The 25,692-nt window shown below is 40.0% G+C and overlaps 2 protein-coding genes across 6 annotated transcripts in view; both read right to left on the bottom strand.

Moving 5' to 3' along the window:
• Nucleotides 1-2,172: 2,172 nt before the first annotated feature.
• Nucleotides 2,173-5,214, bottom strand: LOC102219186 (glutathione S-transferase A-like). Its single transcript, XM_005816111.2, has 6 exons — nt 4,974-5,214; nt 3,245-3,310; nt 3,048-3,153; nt 2,836-2,954; nt 2,658-2,743; nt 2,173-2,583 (listed from the first exon to the last, which is right to left on the bottom strand). Exons 1-6 carry the CDS (start codon nt 5,139-5,141, stop codon nt 2,451-2,453), a joined length of 678 nt encoding a protein of 225 aa, XP_005816168.2. The 5' UTR covers nt 5,142-5,214; the 3' UTR covers nt 2,173-2,450.
• Nucleotides 5,215-5,297: 83 nt separating this feature from the next.
• LOC102223689 (FH1/FH2 domain-containing protein 3-like) overlaps nt 5,298-25,692 on the bottom strand; it is a 91,759-nt gene continuing 71,364 nt past the window's right edge. For 4 of the 5 annotated variants that reach the window (XM_023345382.1, XM_023345383.1, XM_023345385.1 and 1 more), the window contains 10 exons: nt 15,544-15,702; nt 15,285-15,467; nt 13,412-13,531; nt 11,896-12,057; nt 11,538-11,728; nt 10,521-10,725; nt 10,337-10,360; nt 9,931-10,138; nt 8,733-8,897; nt 5,298-6,542 (listed from right to left, as the gene is read on the bottom strand). In XM_023345382.1, coding sequence (XP_023201150.1) covers nt 6,466-6,542; nt 8,733-8,897; nt 9,931-10,138; nt 10,337-10,360; nt 10,521-10,725; nt 11,538-11,728; nt 11,896-12,057; nt 13,412-13,531; nt 15,285-15,467; nt 15,544-15,702 — 1,494 coding nt within the window. In that variant the 3' untranslated portion in view covers nt 5,298-6,465. The remainder of the gene's footprint in view (nt 6,543-8,732; nt 8,898-9,930; nt 10,139-10,336; nt 10,361-10,520; nt 10,726-11,537; nt 11,729-11,895; nt 12,058-13,411; nt 13,532-15,284; nt 15,468-15,543; nt 15,703-25,692) is intronic. The other variant, XM_023345384.1, reaches the window with a different exon arrangement.

The following is a 25,692-nucleotide window of genomic DNA, read 5'->3' as shown; positions in this document are numbered from 1 at the left end:
GCAGATAACAGGAAGGCTGGATGCGAGAATGCCAAACCTGCTCTTTTATGGCGTTAAAGTGTCCACTTTTGTTGGAATCTACAAATTTCAGGAGTCGTTTGGAAATGTTACTCATGCTAGTAACAAACATGTGTTGAGAATAATTAATTCTGTGTTTTTGTTCTATCTCCTTTAGCTAGGAAACGCTTAGCTGCAGGTTCTTCGTTTCCCATACGATTATATGATTTTAAACAAACAAGAAAAATATCAGGTTTTAGTTTTTTGTTTGGTTGTTCATTTAGTTATTTTTTGCTATCTGGTGTTCATAACCAATATGAATCACCTTAAACCTGTTGCTAGGCAACATTCACACAGGGCGGCCATTTCCTGGATTCTTTTGGGTTTACTTCTGTTCTGTTCTGTGTGTTCTCTCTGATGTTTCTCAGTGTTCAGGCTCGTACTCTCACCAAGCTGATCCACATCCATCCGACTCACTGGTTTTTTTAAGCTCATCAAAACATACCTTCGTTCAAATATGAGCAATGGCCGCTTGTCCCAGTTAGCGGTGGTCTCTATTGAAAACAGTGTGGCACGGTCCATTTCATTTGATGCTATACTTGACAAATGGGCAAGTGCAAAGTCACGGAATGTAACAGTTTAAATGTCATAAATGTTAAAACTCTGACATGGAGTTCAGGCTGTAAGATTTCATATTTCCGCTACAGACAATGTTGAGCACTGAGTGCCACTACTGTTATATATTTGTACTTTATTAAACTTCTTATTTACTTATGATTGAAATGATCACCTGATATAATATGTAACATCAAAAAATTCCATAATATGACTACTGCATTTTGTAAGTACATGACTAAGGGAGGAAAGCTGTATGAGACGGGTGGGGGGTTCGGGGGGATGCCGATGATGTGTTTGCATCCACCTCAAAAATATGTAGTTGCGCCCCAAAGCACAATGCTGTATGTTTGCCGTCATGGCAGACATTACAGCTGCCACTTTGAACAAAAACAGTCAAAGAGCAATGCGCATGCTCTTTCGTTCTTATGTTTTATTTATTTGCTAATTTATAAATATCAATGTATATAATTAAATAAACTTATGATAGCTACTGCAGTGTAAGCAGAGCATTACAAGAACAAAGAGGGGCTCTCAATGAGGCTCCAGTCAGTTTTTATTTTCTTTTGAAATCTGTGATATATCTTCACCTTTCACTCTCATTATGTATTTGAACTTCTCTCTTTTATTTACTTCAGCGCAGCTCACAGTTTTTAACAAATTCTGTAGCTTTCGGTGTACTTCTAAATCTGCTCCTTTAGTCGCATCTTTTCGGCCCTGCTACTGCCTCTAGTGGCGTGGGGGTGGTAACACAACAATCTAATTATGTTACTAAATCAGAATACCACAAAGTCTTTATTATTTATTATTAATTCTGGTATCATTGGAGCCGTAAAATATAAATTCCCTCACAAAAGAACATACCTTTTCATTTTCTTAAGGAAGTAGAGCTAATTAAATGAGACAAACAAGACCTGAAAGTGATACCAGTTTCAGCTCAACTTTGCTGAAAACTCTGCATCTTTAAGAACTGTTCTCAGAGACAAATGGTCTTGAGACTAAGACCGGTGTCGAGTACAACATTGGTAGCATGAGACCAGCTGTATTTTTGTATTAATAAATGGAATTCATGAATTCAACTCGCCGACTCTTCTTCAACCTCATACATCAAGAACTTAGCAAGGAAAATGGATAACTCTCCACACATGCTAATGGCTAATGTAAGATGTAAGAGGGCAGCTAAACACGTGGCATCCATTGTAATATCGTTTTGGTTGTAACATATTTGTGAGTTCAGCTAATCACTGATTCTAAAGGCAGCCTTAAAATGTGAATTCTGTTATACACGTGTATTTTCTACAGTAAAACAGAGTCTCTATTAACTTCCACTCATTTTAGTAAATATGTTTATGCCTAAACCTGACATTACTTTACTATTGCTAGTCTATTCTTAACCCTCACCTTAACCAAAACTCAATTCATGCCACCAAAAGTACCTGTAGCGACTTTCCACAGGTTACAGGTTTCTTACGTTTTTGACTTATATGTCACACTTAAGCTTCTCAGATCATCAAACATATTTTAATACCAGATAATAATAAACCAAGCTGACAAAACAAGCAGTTTTAAATTGACTTTATTGAGTGACAAAGCATAACATCCATTTAGTTATTAGTAAATGAACTGTGATTACCGGTAGTCTAATTTTTTTGATCATCTGAGTTCAGGTTTAGAAGTAAAACCCGCACGATACATCTGACCTGATACATTATCCACCAGTAGAGAAAACATGTGATGATCGACCTGTATGAACAAGGTATAGTAATCATGCGACATTAAGTTTGTAATTTCAAAAAGAGAAGTACGTTAAGAAAAGATGAAGACAGTGTTTTCATTGTTCAGATGTCCTTCAGGCTTTCAGATCTTTGTTCGATTTGGAACCATTTTGGGGGCCAAGTAGCTTTGATGCTGGGTCTGTCCTTGAGAAGACTGTAGTATTTGGCCAGTTTGGGGTAACGTCCCGCAGACAGCCTAAAAAAGACCAAGACCAAGTCTTGATGTTGATGAGAACGATCTTTCAGCAAACATCGAACTTAATTACATACCCATAACGGAAGGCATAAGCAAGGCTTGGAAAGACGACAACGTCGGCCAAGGAGAATCCTCCTGCTAGGTAGCGACCTGCAGCCACCTTGATACACAGAACAAACGAAAACAGCACTGTCGTCAGCATAACGTGTGACTTTCTCCACGTGTCTTTGTGTGTGCGGCGCTCAAACCTACGTTCTCCAGGTAGCGCTCCCAGAGTTGAAGCTCAGTGACCAGATTGTCCTTGTTTCTCTTCAGAGCAGAGTCATGACGCTCTCCTTCAGGGGCGTAGAAGTCGTAGAAGGCAACCAAGTCTGAAACAACCAGTGTTGATGGTATTATTTCTGTCCTTAGCAATTTTCAAGCTAGTATGGTAGCAGATGTGCACAGGTATGAATGGAACTAACTTAGTTTCTCATATAGAGTGAGACCCTCCATCATACGTTGGTACATCAGAGCTTGCTCTGCGGGGCTGTCAGGAATCAGCTTGTTGCCCTGAGACTTGAACTGATTCTTTTACCGCAGGAGACAAAAACAAACATAATCCTGGGAACTTTACTTTCAAACAATACATTGATGATATTCACCATGAACTATGCTTTACCTCCAGGTATAGACACGCTCCAGTAGACTCATTGATTATGTCGTCTCCATGTTTGAAGGAAGGAAGCTGGTAGGAAGATGTTGACAACATAATAATATCAGCTGGGAAAGTTCATCGTGTGGCACTGCTACTTGATTAAACGCAGGCATTTATAACCACTTTGCTAAGCGCTGTGCTAAAGGACTTGGGATGTAAAATGATACAAGTGTCTCCGGTTGGACTAGGACTGTTCGACAGTGCTCAGAACAGAACTATATCGAACCCAATTAAACCATGACCCTGTTAACTGAACTGGTTAAATACCAATAACAAGCTAACAGCAATGCATGTCTCCACATCATATGCATTCAAACACTAAAGCAACATGTTAAGTTGTAGAAATTGCATATCTGTTCATGTTTGTTGAAGATTTACTTACAGACAAATGAAAATATGCGTTATAATACAGGAGATATCTCTATGTTAAACATGTCAGCCATATTGGAATTTGAGGTGAAACCTTTGTATTAAAAGGGCCTTATGGTTCATTTGTCAGTTTTCAAAATTTAAAATGTACAAGGCAGATAAGTAGGAATATTTCTTTCTTAAAGACTTTGTAAAAACATCTAATTCTTATTTCAGATTGTTTCATTCATAATTGTGACACTTATGGAGCCATTATTTGTAGCAGTTCCTGCCTTACTGCTTCCTGCTGAACGGTTTCCGCCACATCTCAACTTTTAACAACACCCTGTCTCAGGTGACGGGTTGACAACAATGGGAAAAACAGGAAAGGCTTAGCATTGCCTGTGAGACCACCATGGCTGTTTCAACACCTTCTAGTTTTTAAGTTGTGCTAAAAGAACAGTCAAAGTTTCACAGGTTTCAGTGGGACGTTTTCACTTCCTCTGCTTCTTACGTGGGGAGGAAATACTGGTTTATAAAACTGACTCTGAAGGAGTTAACCGACCTGTGATGTTTCCCGTCAGGATCAGTGGTTTGCAAACGTTTTTGTGAGTTTCACCTCGGTACGTTATAGCTGCTATAAAAAAGATTAAAATAAACATTTGTTTCCTTTATGAAAAAAATCTAAGAAATGAAAAGAAGCAAACAAAAAAAAATAGCATTAGCACTGCATCAACTGAGCACAGTTGTAATCCTCACTTCAACTCAACTTTCCATTCATGTACTTCTTTACCGAAGGAGCTTTTGTAGCTGATCCTACTTGTGAAAGATGACAATGACTGGATTGTCAAAATGGACGTTTTAATTTTATTTTAAGCAAAAGGATTGCTATTGGTCGTACTGATTTGTTTCTGGAGAGTTTGGCTTCTCATTAGCAGTCGGTCACAATCAAGAAAATGAACAGAAACACATCACAAATTTCCATTTGTAACTCCATTCTAAATTATTATTAAAAAGCACATTGCTGCAGGAACAGTCTAAAGAACAACAGTGTTCAGGTGAAAATACACGTTTCGTGAACTGGAACAATCGCAACAAGCTGCAATCAGTTCTATTTTAGAAGAAGACATAAGTTCAAAGTCATGATCTTGTATTCTGCTTTGTCATTGTACCTGCAATTAGCTACCAGAGGAGAGGTTACGACTGTAGACTTTGACCCCCCGCCCCCGGCGGAGCCCCAGTCCTAGCAGAAATTTAACAGTCTATCTTCAAACTTAATTCTCCGTAGCACCGGCTTAAATCGTGTAGTAAAAACCTTTCAAGCAGTGTTTAGCTGTGCACCTACCTGTCCTCTGGGGTTGATTTCCAAAACCTCTTTAGATTTATGCTCCTCTTTCTCAAAAGACAGCAGTTTTTGTTTGTATCCCTGTAGTTTCTTCTCCTCCAGGGTGATCATGACGCGCCAGCAAGGACAGGATCCGGAGCCCCACAGCAGATACATGGACTTCGCCATAGTTAGACACAAACCTCACTGCTCTGTCTGGGAAACGTGGTCAAGAGCGACTGAGCAACTCCCACGCTCTAATTTCTCTAAAAGTCGGGCGTTCAAAGGCCCACCCATTAGTTAATGTCTAACTCAGAGGTGAAAGAAGAGAACAGAAAAAGGAGGTGAACATTCACTTGCTTTTTATTGCAGAATGTGTTTAACACGGCATTTCAAGTTCAAGTGTCTGTCGGCGCTCCTCCGTGTCCGAACCGCGTCCTCTGTTCAAGTTCGGACCGAGTACAATGCAAGCACAGAAATCAAAACGGAGAGTTCCAACACTTCCTCACTCCAACATTTAAAAACAAAAAAAAAAGACAAAGATTTCTGGGATGGACGCATTTTGTCATGGGTTTTCTTTACAATTACGATCCACAGAAACTCCACCTTTCTCACAGACTATAATACAAGTTTCTACAAAAAAAAAAAAATGACACCACCTCACTAAGCGCGCACACTGTCGAACTACAGGATGTTTTACCTGATTTACACATTTGATGCAGAGTGCTCTGCGTGTCCGCTACAAGTTTCATCATTGTCATCATCGGGTTTTTTTGCTTTTCTTTTTAATACAAGACCTTCCTCTGAGATTAAAACCCTCCTCCGTTTCAGTCGCTCGTTTCAGCATAAGAGAGGATACATGTCAGTTAAGGTGCAAGACGTCAGAGATTTGCGAAATAAATACTGTAAATGTGACACCTCTGAGCCACCGTAGCTTGGATGGCGCTTGCATTGTCCCTTTTTAAAAAGAAAGGCACTCATCAGCCTGAAAACCTTTCATATTCCTATTTCATATGTACAATACTTTCTTCGTTTTTCTTTTTCCTAGGGAGATCACCTGGATTCTGGTTTAAAACGAAAAACAAATTAAAATTCCTATCGACTGCTTTACAGCAAAAAAAAAAAAAAATAAATTCACAGCTTCAATGAATCAGAAAAGATCCCTTTGGATTTCTTTGAAAGAACTTTGGAAAGATCCAAGACGTTGAATTCTTTATAGTACCTGCGTGTGACTGAAAGAGATTTTCAAGCTAGTCCTGGAGAGAACACGTCTTTCTTCACCTCCGTTTTCTGCTTCTGTGCTTAGAATGCGAAACCAGAACAAACACACCGTCCCGGTTGGCAGCGTCTTCACTCAAAACACGTTAGTAGCAGCTGGTGCAAAACCCAAAGAGGCTTGTGGCTGGTGGGCTAAAACTCTAAAGGCTGACATGGGCGTCTCACGCTGGCGCGTTTTCCACAGCAGTGGGGGCAGGTTGGGGTCAGGGGTCAAGGTGAAGGGAGGTCAGCATGTTTATGTGTCCGGAGAATCGGTCAACCCCAAAGCGAGAGCTTCTTCTGGTGTAAGGCCGTTTTTAAGAGTCCGCCTCACTGCAACAAAGACAAAGAGAGGAAAAAAAATATCACAACACCATACGATGAGTTTTACGTAGGATTGCGTTGAAGAATCATATTGCGACCAGAATCAAATGACTTTCAACTTGCTCTGATTGGAAACTCCAAAAAAAAAAAATTATTTTCTCTAAATCACGTTATGTTAAGCGCTAACAGGTCATGCTAGCAGCAGCACAGCCTGTTACCTGCTAAGAGGTTGTAGCTAGCATTTAATAGCCAACACCTGTTAGCTGTTAGATGCTAGCTAACAGCAAGATGTTAGCTAGCATCTAGCTAACATCTAGCTAGTTGTTAGCTAGCATCCAGCTAGCTAACAACTGATGTTGCAAATTGTGGATGCTGTTACAATGTTCACAATTGTTACTTGTTACTCTTGGTTCAGTAACAAGATGAAGTAACTGAACGAAGAGGACTCACTCACTCAACCTTTTCTGGCTTGATCTCATTGTAAAACAATAGTCAACATCCTTCCTCGTGATTGTGTCGGCAGCAACACAACATTTCTGTTTTAAAAAGATACTTTCTATTGGTCTACAGTGGATCCCTATTTGCAGGGGTTTGGGACCACAGCCACCTTCAAATAGCAAAAATACGCAAATACCTGAGACCTCTTCCAAAGTGCTTACAGCTGCCTATTTTAATAGTTCAACCACCAAATATAACGTAATATGTATTAATGTACACTGGAAGACATTCAGGGCTGCACAGTGGTGCAGTTGGTAGAGCTGTTGCCTTGCAGCAAGAAAGTCCTGGGTTTGATTCTCTCTGCATGGAGTTTGCATGGAGTTTGCATGGAGTTTGCATGTTCTCCCTGTGCATGCGTGGGTTCTCTCCGGGCACTCCGGCTTCCTCCCACAGTCCAAAAACATGACTGTCAGGTTAATTGGTCTCTCTAAATTCTCCCTAGGTGTGTGTCCTGTCTGTCTCTGTGTTGCCCTGCGACAGACTGGCGACCTGTCCAGGGTGAACCCCGCCTCTCGCCCGGAACCTAAGCTGGAGAGGCACCAGCACCTCCTGACCCCTCTAAGTGACAAGGGTGTTAGAAAATGGATGGATGGAAGACATTGAACAGAAGTCTGAAACATTCTGAATACCATAATGAGCTATTTGAGTTCAAAGACAGCCCTTGTTTTTTGCATTGCCATTGCCACCTGCAATTGGCTACTGGAGGAGAAGTCAAAATTGTAGCCTTTGACCTCTTCATTAAAGCTAACAGTATTTACTATCAGTAATATATTTAAAATGAAGTCAGATAAGCCATAAAAGGTTATGACAAGCATATAGGAAAGTTGTAGAAGATCATCCCTTAGATTCGGTTGTAAGGTTAATATTGTTTCTCATTATGTAATTCCTTAGATTTTGGCAAATGTAAGGAATTATTATTATTTAGGCATTGTCCCATTATGTATTTCTGTTCCTGTAGGTTTTAAGCTTGTTTTCTCTCTGCTTATTTCCTTCTAGATCTCCATTAGTCATTTTCTCTGAGCTATAATTATTTTACCCGTGCCATGTCTGCCCCCTTGTGTCAAGATTCATTGATCTCCTTTTTCTCTCTGCTAATTCCTCACATACAGAAATGTATCCCATTTCCTTGATTACCATATCTGTCAGTAGTTCTCCTTCATGTTGCCTGTTCATCTGCATTAATGCAAGACTTTCACTTTCCTGTATGCATTTTGGTCTGATCCCTGCGCCTCACATGACAATCACTGGGTTTTTTTCTCCCCCTCTCACAAACATTAAATTGGACACAGCCATTACGTATTTTTCGATTCTATCATATGATGTACAGCAATACTTGAAAATATGTTTTTAAAAAAAACCCAAAAAACATTTGCTGTAATTTCTTTTAGGTGAGTTTTAATTGTAATAAAGACCTCTTTAGAATTTTAACTTTTTCTTTGAAATTCTGCTTTTAACTTATTTCTGAACGTACAATATACAAATCTTACATTTATTTAAATACATTGTATTATAAAGTAAGCTGTTAATAATATATTAATTATTGCTTGTATAGAAAAATTGACTAAAATTGGTACCGGGACGTCACAGTTTTACAAAATTGACAACAAAACTTTTGATTGTTGCGTCTCTGCTTTTCCAGTCTGATTTACACTCAAAGGTTTTTAGCCAGACAGGAAATGAGCGATGCAGTTTGGGTCGTACGTGATTTGCGGTTGGCTCTGGATCTCCTCCTCTCTCTGGGCTGCGTTCTGGTTCCCGGACCCTGGGTGGCCGAGCGCACTATGCGCTCCATGATCTCGTCTGCAGCGTCGTCTCCGCAGGCTTGCGTGTCCTCCACGGCTGATGTCCACGCCTGCGCGGTGCGACCTGCACCCACAGATGGCAGAAGCTTAACTGTGTGCATAAAAGAGCGCAGGGGACGGGGCACGGATAGACACTAGGTGGCGCTAAAACATGTGGCCTTTTTTCCTCTGAACAAAGAGTGCTCTTCTGAAATTTTTTTTTTTTTTTAAATAGTGTATTGTATGGCTTGTGTAAAATCTCAAACTGTTGTGGTTCCATGTGACACACAAATTGCCCCAAAATGTCTGTGCACGCCACTGAAGGGCCGTCTAATCCTGTGGACATGCTGAATGTTATTGTTCACATGCGGAAAATTCCCGCCTTCGCACAAAGCAAGCGAAAATGACGCAGAAAAACCGGGGGAGAATAACTCAGAGCCACTCGTATTCTTCTTTCGCCTCACTCTCTGCGTCGACTGGACGCTACGTTCGGACCCGTTGCCATAGCAACCGACAACATCTCCACTATCAGATGGGGCGGAGATTACGTTCAAAGTGCATCGGAATTCAACGACCCAAAAACACGCAAACGTTTCCCACACAGAGAGCAGAACCTTCAGGGCTATTTTGTCAGAGGCTTGATGTTTATTTTGAGATTATTAATAAGTGATCGCCTGAACGCCGGTGTTGATTAATTAGCTAATTTAAACACCTGCTCTAGTGATACAGAGAGTGTGGGTCAACTTTTTTATTTATTTTTTTTAAAGGAACCAAACATACTGAATTCTGCAGCACATCTACATGTTAAAGTTATCAAAGTCAAGCTAGCATAACTGACCTACTTCCCTCTCCCTGACTACTTTTTTTTATTATTGTAAAAAAAATTTTTCTGACCTGTGAAAGTGACACCCTTGGACCTTGTTTTCTAGTTGTTGTAGTATTAATAGCAAAACACTGAGTCCCTTTTCCTCAATTTATAGCATATAGTTATGATTTAGCGCATTATGTTGACGACTTGACAGCTAAAGCGTGTGGTAGTCGTCATTGGTGTGCAGTTTTTCTGGGAGGGATTTTGGGCGTTGCAAGGTGTCTACATCGGACCTCCAGCATTCCCTCACCTCCTCTTCCCGGCCGAGATCTGGTCCTCGTCCTGAGTCCCGGCACTCCGACGGCCTCTTTGTCGCTCCCTGTCAGGCTTGTTCTCAGCACAGCCTTCATGTGCTCGTGCTCTGCAGCCTCCTCAGTGTGGCCCAGACCCTGGGGCTGGTCGCTGTCCTGCCCACTAGGGGCGCCGTTGTTGCTGCAGCTTGAACCGTCGCGACCGCACTGCAGTGAATAGAAGGTCAGAGCTGGAGTTCAGAAGTCGGCTGCTTGTGAAATCTGTATTTTCCTAAGTTAAATCATGAAAGAAACCAGTTCAATTTCACTCAGGTGTTAGGTAAAGAGTTTAAAAACTGATCCAGGAAAAGGTTAGGGTGTCAATGTCACACAAGCATGCACACGGGCTGGCGCACGTCTCAATACCTCTCGCTCTTCTTCGTCATCAGACTACAGGAGGAAGGAGGATTTAAAATCAGAGAGAAGCAGGGAGAAAAGTGAAAATCAGAACTCGAAAGGGAGCAAAAGGAAAAAATAAAACAGCTGGGAGTGTTTGAGGATGTCGGCGTGCGCGTTGGCGTGTGTGTGTGTGTGTGTGTGAGGCACTCACAGGTGCGTTCATGTCCATGATCATCTTGCCCCGGGTTTTGTTGCGCTCCCGGTGGTCGGCTCGCTTCTGCTTCTGCTGCAGCACACGGTCCCTGGTGGTTCTGTACTCCAGAGCGAACTCGCTGAGGATTTTGCTGAAGCGGTTGACGCTGATCTCCCTCACGCTGTAGGCTGGATGGCCGAGGTACAACAGGAAGGAGTGGAACCTGAGCAGGGAAAGGTGACGGGGAACCCCCGGCAACAGTTTACAACACGAGGAGGAGAAAAATACAACGAGTGTCCTATTTGAACCAGAGCTGGAGCAATTAATCGCGATTAATCGTGATAAATCAATTGTTGTAGTAATCATCAACTAAATTGGTTATCAATTAATCCTTAACTGGAGTATTTAGACTGAAAAAGTCCTATTTAAACTAGTGACTAATCGTGATTAGTCATCTTTAATCAATTATTGAAATAACTGTTAATTATTTATGCAATCAATTACTTGTTAACTGGAGTGTTCAGACTCAAAAACCTGAAAAGAACCCTACACCCTATACAAAAAATACATATCGTAAATTTAAGTGGCATAGTTTTAGCTTCCCCCGGTTCAGATTTAATAAAGAAATGCTATGGCACGTTAGGAAATAAAATGTTTACTTTCTAATTTGTAAAGAAATTAAATTATTTGTCTGTTTGCATATTTCAATGTATTTCTAATATGGTGTAAAACAGGCATAAGTGGTTAAATGAAAAATTTGTAGGATGTGCCATTTTTATCCAATTAGCCGATTAATCGTCAAAAAAAATTAGAGATCAATCGATAACTAAATAATCATTTAGTAGCGGCTCTGCTATAAAGAGAAAAACAAATTCGATCACAGTACAAATTTGTTCAGAATTTTTTTTTTTTCTAGATCAAAATCTGAAAAGTGTGGTCTGCATCTGTATCCAGCTTACTTTATTGAACAGACCAGACCTTCGTGGGTAGCCATCATTGTAAATCCTGCAGTATAAACCTGGCGTGCGGGGCTACCTGTTGATTAGCCGGCGGTGAACGATCTTCAGGATGATGATTTTTTCAGCACAATCTTTGAGGAAGTCAGACATCTTTTGCTTCAGCTGGGGCTTCATCTCGTGCTTGGCGATCACCTTGAGGTGGTCCCACGAAGCCTTGCAGCGACGTTCCATCTGACACAAGTTCTCCTGCAGCTGGTCGAAATCCACCTGACGGACGCCAGAGGACGAGCAGATTCTTTATTTATGCGCCCAGCGAGGAAAGACACGATTGAACTTTGGGAACCAACTGGTTTATTTGACTTATTTGCTTAATTCCTAGAATCTGTGAGTCCTGTGGTGTAAAACAGTTTGCCGGTCAGTTTTCTAAAGCGTACTTTTGCGGAACGTGTGATGGCCCCGATCTCGGAGTAGAGGTCGGTGCTCTCTGGGAAGTTTTCCACCACGACGGAGCAGGCGTGGTGCAGCAGCGACTGCTTGTGGACTGTGTCCTTTACTTCTGGGACCTTTTCCAAGTATGTCAGCTCAAAGCCTTTGGCCTGAAAACATTAGTGGGAAAATATCAAATAACTTCCTGAAAAACCTAAAAACCCTGGAAGAAATGACATTTTCATTATTATTCTTTCAAAGCTCATGGGTAAAATTTAAAGCATATATTAATGACCAGTGACCATAACCAACATAAAATGTAATAATTCATAAACATCATGTGTTAGAGAGGTCCAAGGATTGAAATGCATGCACTTACTTTGCAGGACAAAAATTGGGATTAAACGGGTTAACTCTGCATCTTCTGTCAGTACAAAACAGGTCTTAGTTTCTCCAAGCACAAATCACATTGATTTATGCTTAAACTTTCCTTTTACGTGTTTACCCATGCTAATTACTTGCTTCAGTGACTTGCTCTTTTTCTCAGTGTCTGAGCCAAATAAATGACATAACAAATGATGCTGAAGTAGTCTGGCCACACGTTTTTATTCTTTAGGCTACGCTCACACAGCAGGTCTTGACGTTTAATTTGGATTTTTTGCTGAAATCCGATTTTTTATTTTTATTTTTTTTACATGGTTGTTTATAGTACTATGGTAGTTTAATGCGATCAGACTTCTGTGTGAACAGTTTATTACCCCAAAGCAACCTGAACGCACAAAAGAAGAGCATAGACGTCACACAGGAGCGCACAGAGAAAACAAGGGATGCTGCTGACTTAGGGTCGATTTTAAAGTTACTGAGTGGCAGAAGGTCACAAGATCGTGACGTCACGAGGGTAGCTGATAAAAAACGGAAGCACAAAATGGCCTGTGTGGCACCCTGACTGCAACTGTCTGTTTGGATGTGTGGTGAGTGGTGCGATTGTGACGAAAACTTCCTTCATAACTTCAGAACTTTCAGAAGTATCACTTACAGCCATCGCTAAAGTCTGCTGGCTTCTTCTGGTGCCTGTGTGACGTCAACGACATAAAATTTGGATAACATGACCATTAGGACTGCAAACGCATTGAAAATCCAATTTAGTACCACATATGAAAGTGGCACAAATCGGATTTTTCTGGGGTGAAAATATTCAAATGGAGTCATTCAGACTGTCGTGAAAAAGTCCAATATAGGGTCAATGTGGCAAAAAACAACAACAACAATAACAAAACATCAGATTTGGGTCACATTTGCCTGCTGTGAGAACAATAGTCCTAGAGAAATGATGACATACGGTGGAAACAGACCAGAAATTACAAATTCTATCTACCAGGGTGCCGGTTTGATAGATCTCCAACCTATTTAAATAAGGAAACATTTCTATCAACTTCCTCCTTATGAACTGACAGAAAGTTTACTATCATAATCTTTTGTCGTGTCATGTTCTTTAAAAACATATTTCGTCGACGGATGACTCACGCTGACGCCGTTGAGGAAATTTCCAATGGACAGCAGCGTAGAGAGGATGCATCTGAGGGTTTTGTTCTTCACCAGCTGCTCCATCCCCTCCTTCAGGTCCTGCAGTGGCTCGGCCACTTCCTGTCAGGAGAGCAGTACATCATTAGCGGACCCAAACAGAACTCTCGGAAAACATGTGCTTTACGAGTCTGCGGCAAGACAGGTGCACCTCGCCTCCCGCTACAAATCATCTGCTCTCGCTTAAGGTTCATGAGAGGTTGTTTAAAGGTTGGTCCTTTGCCATAAAATATACTCCAGGTTGCTTGAACCCGGAGTTTTTCTAAGCAGCGAGCAACAGCTTCTCCAGTGCGCACGTTTGTTTTCCCTGCATGGCATGCTGAGCATTTCAGCGGCGGACAGTCCCCCCCGTACCAGAAGGGTCGAGCCGTGAGCGCCGCTCCGTGAGAAGCCGCGGTTGCGTCTCGGGCGCATCGAGATGAAAGGCGGCGAAAACCTGTAAACTTTACGCGTGTCTCTTTCTCATGGCTCTCCGGCTTTGAACTTCTCCTCGCGGACGCATTCCTTGCCGGAGTAATCACCGCGCGCATGACGGCGAAGGCAGGGGTGCTGCTAATAAAACGCGCATATCTTGTTGTGATGTAACTATTTTGATGTTCTGCAGGATGTTGTTTCTTCCTGCCTGCACAAACATGCCGGCACACATGCTGCGCACCTTCCCACAAACCTCCGCAGCTAGAGGAGTTGGCGATTTGTTTCCAATTAACAAAAAGGCACACCTGGACCGGATGGCACTTGTGCCTGGTGCAACACATTCTGACACCTGGTAGTCCTCCTCATTGCAATTCAGAAGCACGTAAAGTCAAGTTGAGTTTATTTGTATGGCACATTTCAGCAACAAGGCGGCTCAAAGTGCTTCACATCCTAAAAACATCATACAGCCACACATTAAGAAGCAAGCAATACACATTACATTACTAGCCAGTACACATCAAAAATGTTGATTAATGCTCCACTTACTTCTAATCAACGACAGCTATGATCATGTAGGGTTTTAGCTGAGTTTTTTGGCTGTTTTTTTTGTTTTGTTGTTGTTGTTTTTCAGTTTCCTGGAAGTTTGTTCCCGATGAGAGGAGCGTAAAAACTGAACCCTACTTCTCTGTGTTTGGTGTAACAAGTGTAAAAAATGGGTCTTTCTCATTAAATCCTTGCAAAATACATTATGTTTGTGGTATACTTGCAGTCCCTCCAGGAAGCTGCAATCGCATCATGACATTTCACGCCTTTTTTGGCCTTCTTGGGGTTCCATACTTGAGCAGGAAAGTGAGATTAGAGTGTCTCTCGGAATTCAGCGATCGAGTGCAAGATAGACGTGATCAAACAAATTATTGCTTGTTTGCAAAGACACGTATTCATTTTCACTGCAAAGATACAAAGTCTTACCAAGTCATTTTGGTTTAGTTTGTAGGGCAAATATCTTAGTACACTGGACACAAGAGAAGACTAACTTACAAGTAACTTTTAAGCAAGATATAGTAGCTTGTTTTAAGTCAATAATTCCTTAATACTGTTGAAAAGGTTCTCGACATTTCTCCCATGTTATAAGTAAAATATTTTGCCAAGAAAGTACTTTTTCCATCAGTATTAAGGAATTATTTATTTAAAACAAGCTCCTTTATCTTGCTGAAAAGTTACTTGTAAGTCTGTTTTTTCTTATTCACTTGAGATACTAAAACTAGAAACTAGACCAAAATTGCTTGGAAAGAATTAGTGTGTTTTTGCAGTGCACATCAATTTCGATGCGCACTTACATTGATGCCACAAAGTAAACGTCACCGAAATGAGCAAAACTGAAGAACCTCAAGTTCAAACTGACCTTCTCCGTTGCTTCGTAGTCCATCTTGAAGGCCCAGAGCTGGAGTCTGGCGGAGAGCTCGCTGATGGAGGACAGCGTGAGGAGGAACTGCTCCGCTGAGCCCAGCGGGACATCCGGATTGGCCAGCTGGGCTTCCTGGATCTTCTGCTTCTCCTCCTCAGTCGGGATCATCGTCAGGAGTTTCTGTGGGACGGGACAGCGATACATTAGTGGAACGCGGGCATCTTCTTTTTTTTGGAAAATCACCCAAGGCTCTCACCTCTATGCCTTCCTTGTTGAGCGCGTACTCGTCAAAGTTCAAGATGGCCGTCTTGATGGTGCGCGGCGGAGGCAGGACCGTCAGGCCGATGTTGATGGCGTTGCTCCTCTTTGAATCCAAGACGATGATCTCCTGGCGCTTGCCGTCCGCCGCCGTTTTCTTAGACAAAGGGAAGATCGAGAAAAGGGTCAGGCTCCCCATCTGTTCCTGTTTCCTCTTTCACTGTGGTCCACTTTACAGGCCCGTAAGGATTCGACAACTTTTCACTCGACTGCAGCTGTGGGGGCTATATGGATACTGGAAGCAGGAAATACCACGCGCGTTTAGGTTTACGAGAGTGTTTCCATCAATTTATAGGCACCGTTTCACGCCGCTGCATGACCATATATGACCTTTACCAGAGCTGGAGGTGATTTGAAGCTCTTAAAGGGATGAAGTCATACAATATTACCTTATAAAAGTGTAACAGAGTAGCTGCCAAGACCTCATAGCCTCTACGGAAGAGACACCAGTTCACTTACACTTGCAGCTCTACTTTACAGTGTTTTATGGTACAGTAATTAACATGTTGGTAGGAAATCTACTTACACTCATCACCAGCATGAGTGCTTTTAACTACAGTATATCTTTAATGCATTCTTTTTTCAGGGTGGTATCATGATGCAACAAACTTCAGATAACGATAAAAACAAGAACTTGGGTCTAAAGTCCGCTTTTATTTCGGATTTTCTCTCATCCACATGAAGTGAAAATGCGTAAAATACATAGAAGCTCAATCTGATTACATGTAAAAAAACAATAAAAAAAAACCCTACATGCTTTTAGTGGTGATTAACAAGTTCCTGGTGTAACTCTGGATGGATGTTTGACCACTCTTCCAACTGAAACTGGTCAGATTTGTTCATATATATACTGGTGAATTTTCCTCAGCAGATCCAGCTTTCTAGGAACAACCATGAAAGAAAAATCAATATTGAGTCCTGTTTCACCAATATCACTTAAGGGAAAAACAATCCCTCATCCATCACTATGCCTTCGCACTGGTATGATGTTCTTTGGGGTGAAAACCTGACCTCGACCGATGCAATTTTGTCTTTGTGGAAAAGCTGTTCTGTTTTATTTTCCAGAAGGTTTTTGACTTGTCCATGTGAAACGGGCAGCTGCTCGTTTCATTTGACCTTGAAGCCACATCAATCTTGGTCATCAGGCTCTTGGCGCATGTGTGTGAAACACCGCTGTGGACAGACGCAACGGTGGCCCAAGAGTTTCCGCTTCACGGCGACTTAAATCTTCTCGAGGTGCTCCTGCACCTCCTGAGCAGCTTCACTGCATCAGAGGTGAAAGTCAGGCTAAACCAGAGGTCAGCAATTTGACATTTCTAAAGAGTCAATTCAAAGAAACGTCTGGAGCTGTAAACTCTAAGTGACCCCTGGAAAAAGAAAGTGGCTCAAGTTTTATGAACACCAACTGCTTCAATTATTTACGTTTTACTGTTTAATTAAAGAGCTAAATGGTTTATCCAATTCTAGGTTCTGGAACAAAAAGCATTTTAAAACTTTTATGAGAAGACCATAAAACCATTTTCTTAAACCAAAAAAAACTCCAACTTTATGGGAAAGAAAAACAGAACAAAAGAAGGTACCGAAAATATATGCTTGTATATTTAGTGTTACTTGTATAATAAAAGAAAAACACACAAAAAATGATAGAAGTAGGTTTTTTATGTTTATATTACAAACCATTTCTTGTTTTGGCAGAAAACTAATTTAATTTAAATTAAGTCTACCATTTCCAGCCAGAATTATATCAGGACTATGTGTAGGCTTTACACACATTAGTGGGGATGCACATACTTCATATATCTATATAATTTAAACCTCGTTCAGATTAGAGAAAATCTACAAAAATCTAAATAATTTTGCACATAATTGTTGTTTGTTGGATCTTTTTAATTCCTCAAAAAAAAAAAGAAAACAAACAAACAAAAAAACAGTTTAAATGCAGCATTAAAAGCCTCAAATTAAAATGGCAGTCATGATTATGAAGATGAGTGTTTGTAAACTTATGACCTGCAACGTGCTCAATGAGTGGAAATACTTTTATTTTAGGGATTTGCAACATTTCTTTGATCATTTACCTGTTATCCTTTTACACACACTGTGTTGGAGTGCAAGTGAAGTGAAGTGAACAAAGTCGACCAGTAGAAGTGCTAACCGCCGCTAACCGCCGCTAACCGCCGTCACGCCTCCCGTCACAGCTGAACCATGCAGAGCCACCGATGATCGGGCTTCGGCTTCGCAGAAATTGCCGGTTCTGAAGCGAAGGCTCAAGCGTTCAAAGAGTGAGAGTCCCGGCCTCTGCTCTCTACCTTTGAACCCCACACGGCTCTTATTTAAAGGCTTTATGAAAATTACAAAGGGATCAAACCTCCCCTGTTTGATCGGGATCAAAAACTCACAACCTCATTTAACCCTAGAAGGTGAAGCATTCGAGAAATCGGAGGGAGAACTTAGAAAATACCCTTGCTAGGATCTGGATAAAAACAAATATCTAAAAATAAACTCAAAATACATTTTAAAAAATCGGGAAATTTAAAAACAAAACTAGAAAATTTCTGAAGAAATTTAGCCGGGGCCTGCCAAGGCGTGCCCGTCGGTTTGGGCCCGGCGTTGTCACGCTACAAATTGGCATCGATGCTAAAGAACGCTGCAACGTAATCAGTAGCATGTGGAGAATCATAAGAACGTTAAGTGAGGTGGACGTGCACCATTCAGTATGATTTAAAATGTTGTCAAGGCTTTTATTGTGGAAGTTTTGTTAAACTTCATTTCAAAGGGCCAAACTAATCCCATCCGTAATAGTCCTTGGGTTAAAATAGTTATATAATGCTCAAAACACAAGTAGTTGATGTAAAAATATTAAAGGCTTTTATTTTGAAATGTTTGTTAAGCTTCATTTTAAAGCGCCAAACTAATCCTATGTTTATCAGTGCTTTGGATAAAAAAATCACATAATGCCCAAAAGAGCAAATACCTGATGTAAAATTGTCAAGGCTTTTAATTTGAAATTTTCAGTATGCTTCATTTCAAAGGGCCAAACTAATACCATGTGTAACAGTGCTTTGGATGAAAAAGTCAAATAAAGCCAAAAAGAGCAATTACGTCATGTAAAAATATTCAAGGCTTTTATTTTGAAATTTTCAGTATGCTTCATTTCAAAGGGCCAAACTAATCCCATGTATAACAGTCATTGGGTTAAATCAGTTATATAATGCTCAACAGAGCAAATATCTGATTTAAAAATATTCAAGGCTTTTATTTTGAAATTATTATTATGCTTAATTTTAAAGTTCCAAACTAATCCCATGTGTAACAGTTACTGAGTTAAATCAGTTATATACAGCCCATAGCAGCAATTAGTTCTAAAGGCCAGTTCAGTCCTGATCTGTTTCAACTGAGGGTTCCACTATAGTTAGAACTACAGTGATGCGTATTTGTAGTCCTAACCACCAGCCAATAGCCTCTTGAGTTCCGTTGCTATGGTAAATAAGTTTCTCACCAAGGTGTGAACTGTTAGTGAAAGAGCCTGAGACAGCCTAGAAAATCCTGTCGCATGACTTTGCTCTGAAGCACCGTGACAGAAAACCGTACGATCTAGATAAATTTCGAAAACATTTTACCGGAGCAGACATGCGTATCAATGTCAGGACCGATTTTGATACCAATCGTGCGATATTTGTGGGCGTGACGACGATTTCAAAATTATTTTGAGGTGAAAAATTCTCTTCTTTTCTCACTCTAGCCGAGATCTAATGGCCCTGTCTCACACTCTAATTTTAGGAAAAATGAGAAACTTTGGGTCGCTTGGAGACAAATTGTGGACAAACCGTAATTGGTATCGACGAGCCGTCTTCACTTTCGAAGAGATCACAGACGTATCTACAAAATGAAATTTGAATGGCATTTCTACGTGAATTTGTGACAACACAGAAAATCCTCAAAAATCGGGTATTTCTAGGATTTTTCCCATTGACTTATAATGGGGTTTTTTTCGTAGTTTTTTGCGAATTATGTCACCATGTTAACCCCAAATGCCACCAAAAGTAATAGCTCCAATGGCATGAATTTTCTGCACGTTTTGATACCTCATTTGTAGGTGTGCACGCAGCGGTATGAGCCGCATTAACGGTTACGGATGAAAAATAAAGAATTATAACTAGAAAATTTCGGAAGAAATTTAGCCGGGGCCTGCCAAGGCGCGGCCGTGGGGTTCGGGCCCGGCGTCGTCGCGCCACAAATCGGCGTCGACGCCAAAGAACGCCGCGACGTAAGCAGTGGCACGCGGAGAACCGCAAGAACGTTAAGCGAGGCGGACGTGCACCGTTCGGTACGATTTAAAATGTTGTCGAGGCTTTTATTTTGGAAGTTTTGTTAAACTTCATTTCAAAGGGCCAAACTAATCCCATGCGTAATAGTCCTTGGGTTAAAATAGTTATATAATGCTCAAAACACAAGTAGCTGATGTAAAAATATTCAAGGCTTTTATTTTGAAATTTTCAGTATGCTCCATTTCAAAGGGCCAAACTAATACCACGTGTAACAGTGCTTTGGATGAAAAAGTCAAATAAAGCCAAAAAGAGCAATTACGTCATGTAAAATTATTCAAGGCTTTTATTTTGAAATTTTCAGAATGCTTCATTTCAAAGGGCCAAACTAATACCACGTGTAACAGTGCTTTGGATGAAAAAGTCAAATAAAGCCAAAAAGAGCAATTACCTGATGTAAAAATATTCAAGGCTTTTATTTTGAAATTATTATTATGCTCCATTTTAAAGTTCCAAACTAATCCCATGTGTAACAGTGCTTTGGATGAAAAAGTCATATAAAGCCAAAAAGAGCAATGACCTGATGTAAAAATATTCAAGGCTTTTATTTTGAAATTATTATTATGCTTAATTTTAAAGTTCCGAACTAATCACATGTGTAACAGTGCTTTGGATGAAAAAGTCATACAAAGACAAAAACAGCTATTGCATGATGTAAAAATATTCAAGGCTTTTATTTTGAAATTATTATTATGCTCCATTTTATAGTTCCGAACTAATACCACGTGTAACATTGCTTTGGATGAAAAAGTCACATAAAGCCAAAAACAGCAATTACCTGATGTAACAACATTCAAGGCTTTTATTTTGAAATTATTATTATGCTCCATTTTAAAGTTCCGAACTAATCCCATGTGTAACATTGCTTTGGATGAAAAAGTCATATACGGCCAAAAAGAGCAATTACTTCATGTAAAATATTCAAGGCTTTTATTTTGAAATTTTCAGTATGCTTCATTTTAAAGTTCTGAACTAATACCACGTGTAAGAGTGCTTTGGATGAAAAAGTCAAATAAAGCCAAAAAGAGCAATTACGTCATGTAAAAATATTCAAGGCTTTTATTTTGAAATTTTTGTTAAGCTTCATTTTAAAGGGCCAAACTAATACCACGTGTAACAGTGCTTTGGATGAAAAAGTCACATAAAGCCAAAAACAGCAATTACCTGATGTAAAAATATTCAAGGCTTTTATTTTGAAATTATTATTATGCTCCATTTTAAAGTTCCGAACTAATCCCATGTGTAACATTGCTTTGGATGAAAAAGTCATATACGGCCAAAAAGAGCAATGACGTCATGTAAAATATTCAAGGCTTTTATTTTGAAATTTTCAGTATGCTTAATTTTAAAGTTCCAAACTAATCCCATGTGTAACAGTTACTGAGTTAAATCAGTTATATACAGCCCATAGCAGCAGTAGTTCTAAAGGCCAGTTCTCAGTCCTGATCTGTTTCAACTGAGGATAGATAGAACTACAATGATGCGTTTTTGTAGTCCAAATCACCAGCCAATAGCCTCTTGAGATCCGTTGCTATGTTAAATAAGTTTCACACCAAGGTGTGAACTGTTACTGACAGAGCCTGAGAGCCTCAGAAAATCCTGTCGCATCACTTTGCTCTGAAGCACCGTGACAGAAAACCGTACGGTCTAGATAAATTTCGAAAACATTTTACCGGAGCAGACAGGCGTATCAATGTCAGGAGCGATTTTGATACTAATCGTGCGATATTTGTGGGCGTGATGGCGATTTCAAAAATGATTTGGGCTGAAAAAGTTGTCTTGATCTCTCACTCTAATCAGCGAGAGAAGCACTCTAACTTTAGGAAAAATGAGAAACTTTGGGTCGCTTAGAGGCAAATTGTGGACAAACCGTAACTGGTATCGACGAGCCGTCTTCACTTTCGAAGAGATCACAGACGTATCTACAAAATGAAATTTGAATGGCATTTCTAGGTGAATTTGTGACGACACAGCAAATCCTCAAAAATAGGGTATTTCTAGGATTTTTCCCATTGAGTTATAATGGGGTTTTTTTCGTAGTTTTTTGCGAATTATGTCGCCACGTTAAGCCCAAATCCCACCACAAATAATAGCTCCAATGGCGTGAATTTTCTGCACGTTTTGATACCTCATTTGTAGGTGTGCACCCAGCGGTATGAGCCGCATTAACGGTTACGGAAGAAAAATAAAGAAGTATAACTAGAAAATTTCGGAAGAAATTTAGCCGGGGCCTGCCAAGGCGCGGCCGTGGGGTTCGGGCCCGGCGTCGTCGCGCCACAAATCGGCGTCGACGCCAAAGAACGCCGCGACGTAAGCAGTGGCACGCGGAGAACCGCAAGAACGTTAAGCGAGGCGGACGTGCACCGTTCGGTACGATTTAAAATGTTGTCGAGGCTTTTATTTTGGAAGTTTTGTTAAACTTCATTTCAAAGGGCCAAACTAATCCCATGCGTAATAGTCCTTGGGTTAAAATAGTTATATAATGCTCAAAACACAAGTAGCTGATGTAAAAATATTCAAGGCTTTTATTTTGAAATTTTCAGTATGCTTCATTTCAAAGGGCCAAACTAATCCCATGTGTAACAGTGCTTTGGATGAAAAAGTCATATAAAGCCAAAAACAGCAATTACCTGATGTAAAAATATTCAAGGCTTTTATTTTGAAATTATTATTATTCTCCATTTTAAAGTTCCAAAGTAATCCCATGTGTAACAGTGCTTTGGATGAAAATGTCAAATAAAGCCAAAAACAGCAATTACCTGATGTAAAAATATTCAAGGCTTTTATTTTGAAATTATTATTCTCCATTTTAAAGTTCCAAACTAATCCCATGTGTAACATTGCTTTGGATGAAAAAGTCATATACGGCCAAAAAAAGCAATTACCTGATGTAAAAATATTCAAGGCTTTTATTTTGAAATTATTATTATTCTCCATTTTAAAGTTCCAAAGTAATCCCATGTGTAACAGTGATTTGGATGAAAACGTCAAATAAAGCCAAAAACAGCAATTACCTGATGTAAAAATATTCAAGGCTTTTATTTTGAAATTATTATTCTCCATTTTAAAGTTCCAAACTAATCCCATGTGTAACATTGCTTTGGATGAAAAAGTCATTTACGGCCAAAAAAAGCAATTACCTGATGTGAAAATATTCAAGGCTTTTATTTTGAAATTATTATTCTCCATTTTAAAGTTCCAAAGTAATCCCATGTGTAACAGTGCTTTGGATGAAAACGTCAAATAAAGCCAAAAACAGCAATTACCTGATGTAAAAATATTCAAGGCTTTTATTTTGAAATTATTATTATGCTCCATTTTAAAGTTCCAAACTAATCCCATGTGTAACAGTTACTGAGTTAAATCAGTTATATACAGCCCATAGCAGCAGTAGTTCTAAAGGCCAGTTCTCAGTCCTGATCTGTTTCAACTGAGGATAGATAGAACTACAGTGATGCGTATTCGTAGTCCTAACCAGCAGCCAATAGCCTCTTGAGTTCCGTTGCTATGGCAAATAATGGTCTCAGCAGGTGTGAGCTCTGAGCTGTGAGCTCTCAAACACACAAGTGTGTTTGAGCAAACACACTTTACTGAAAAAAAGCATTGGAAACAAATCCTTCTTGTTCGGGAACCGTAATACATATTCGAAAAGCGTTTCGAGCGTATGACAGTTCAATGTGTCTTCTGCGATAGTCCCGAGATTCATATCTGTACCTCACTCAGAGCATTTACAGCGATGAGAGAAAGAAATGTTGTGCCCAGATATGAACCGAGATGGGCTGTCACTGTAATTTCAGCAAAAATGAGAAAGTTTGGGTCGCTTAGAGGCAAATTGTGGACAAACCGTAACTGGTATCGACGAGCCGTCTTCACTTTCGAAGAGATCACAGACGTATCTACAAAATGAAATTTGAATGGCATTTCTAGGTGAATTTGTGACGACACAGCAAATCCTCAAAAATAGGGTATTTCTAGGATTTTTCCCATTGAGTTATAATGGGGTTTTTTTCGTAGTTTTTTGCGAATTATGTCGCCACGTTAAGCCCAAATCCCACCAAAAATAATAGCTCCAATGGCGTGAATTTTCTGCACGTTTTGATACCTCATTTGTAGGTGTGCACCCAGCGGTATGAGCCGCATTAACGGTTACGGATGAAAAATAAAGTTCTATAATAATAATAATAATATTAAAGAGACGCTTCTCTCCGACAATAGTAATAGGTTCCTGCCATTGCTTTGCATGGCAGGCCCCAATAATAAAGAGACGCTTGTTGGGTGTAGAGTAATAGGTTCCTGCCATTGCTTTGCATGGCAGGCCCCAATAATAAAGAAACTTTTCTTGGGAGAATAGCAATAGGTTCCTGCCATTGCTTTGCATGGCAGGCCCCAAATATCATGAATGGACAATTGAACATCATTCCTCTTAAACAGGGATAGCTAAAGTTGGGTCGGTGCTGTGATGTGGTTCTTTCAACATAAAGTGGAGGTGGCATCTCAAAAATGTAGTTTGGATTTTAACGATGACTTTCAAAAGCTATTCTGCATTTCTTCTATTTTTCTCTGCTTCACCATCACTGAATTACTCTAAGGAGAAAGTAACAGGATTCTGCAGACTTGGTTGACAACATACTATGGGAATGGTCTGACCAAGCTCAAACCATAAACATCAAGGACCAATAGACCCTTTTCACAGTGACGTCAGACAATGGCCGCCATAACTCAAAACTGGGTATCTTTACTTCCGGTGTGATTTTGCCTTGGGAACCAAGCTGAAAACTTCCCGCATTCTCATAATCTTAAGGATATAATAAAAGGTAAGTTTAATAATAACAGCATTTAAGTGTTAGATAGCTGTTACTAATCATTGTAAATTCACCATTCTCTATCTGTGTATAAAATAAACAGCCTCCGATCGGAGAGTAAACCACCTAGCAGCAGCTTTAGCCACATTTAGGAAAAATATACTCTCTGTCAGCGCTGTAACGTTAGAGGTTCACTCTCTGTGTTTTATAAAACAGTGTTTATGTGCTAGATAACCGTTATAAGTCATTGTCAATTTACCATTCTCCAACTGTATTCAAAGGAACCAGCTTCCGATCATGAGTAAACCAGCTAGCAGCAGCTTTAGCCACAGTTAGGAAACATATACACCGCCGCCTGTCAGTGATGTAACGTTTAGAGGTTCATTTTCTGTATTAATGGAAAATAAAAACAAGACAAAAGCCACAAATAACAGTTGGGCTTGACGATATTTCTGTTTTTCCAGCAACAAAATGCGCATCTCCATGCACTGTTCATGTTTCTGTCACTGCTAACTGTCACAGAGTCTCTCCCAAAGACGCAAAGAAGGAATAAAAATAAATACACAAGAAAATATTAATGTGCAATGATTTGGATAAATAACTTTAATCTGATTACTGGATTTGAAATACGAACTCGTTAGATTATTCGTTACCGAAAAAGTGGTCCGATTAAAGGCATTACAAAGCAGCGGCGGCACCGGACATCTCTGCTTATAACAAACAAATCCCTATTTTATGGGATGAGTGGCAACTCCAGTCTATAATTTAATAATCTGATCAAGATTAGAGCCTAAAACGTTATAGTTCAAAAACAGTAAAAAGTTCTGGTTAAGGAACAGTTATGTCACGTAGTTAGCTAGCTAACAAAATTCACTAATGCTAAGCTAACGGTTACGCAAAACAAAAATACCTACCTTCATAGTCAAACAGGTATTGTTCGGTGAAGAATTTGTAGCCTTTGTC

The sequence above is a fragment of the Xiphophorus maculatus genome, chromosome 13 (assembly GCF_002775205.1).
Source record: "Xiphophorus maculatus strain JP 163 A chromosome 13, X_maculatus-5.0-male, whole genome shotgun sequence".
NCBI lineage: Eukaryota > Metazoa > Chordata > Actinopteri > Cyprinodontiformes > Poeciliidae > Xiphophorus > Xiphophorus maculatus.
The sequence above is the reverse complement of the archived record's forward strand: the minus strand, read 5'-3'. Positions and strand labels throughout refer to the sequence as shown.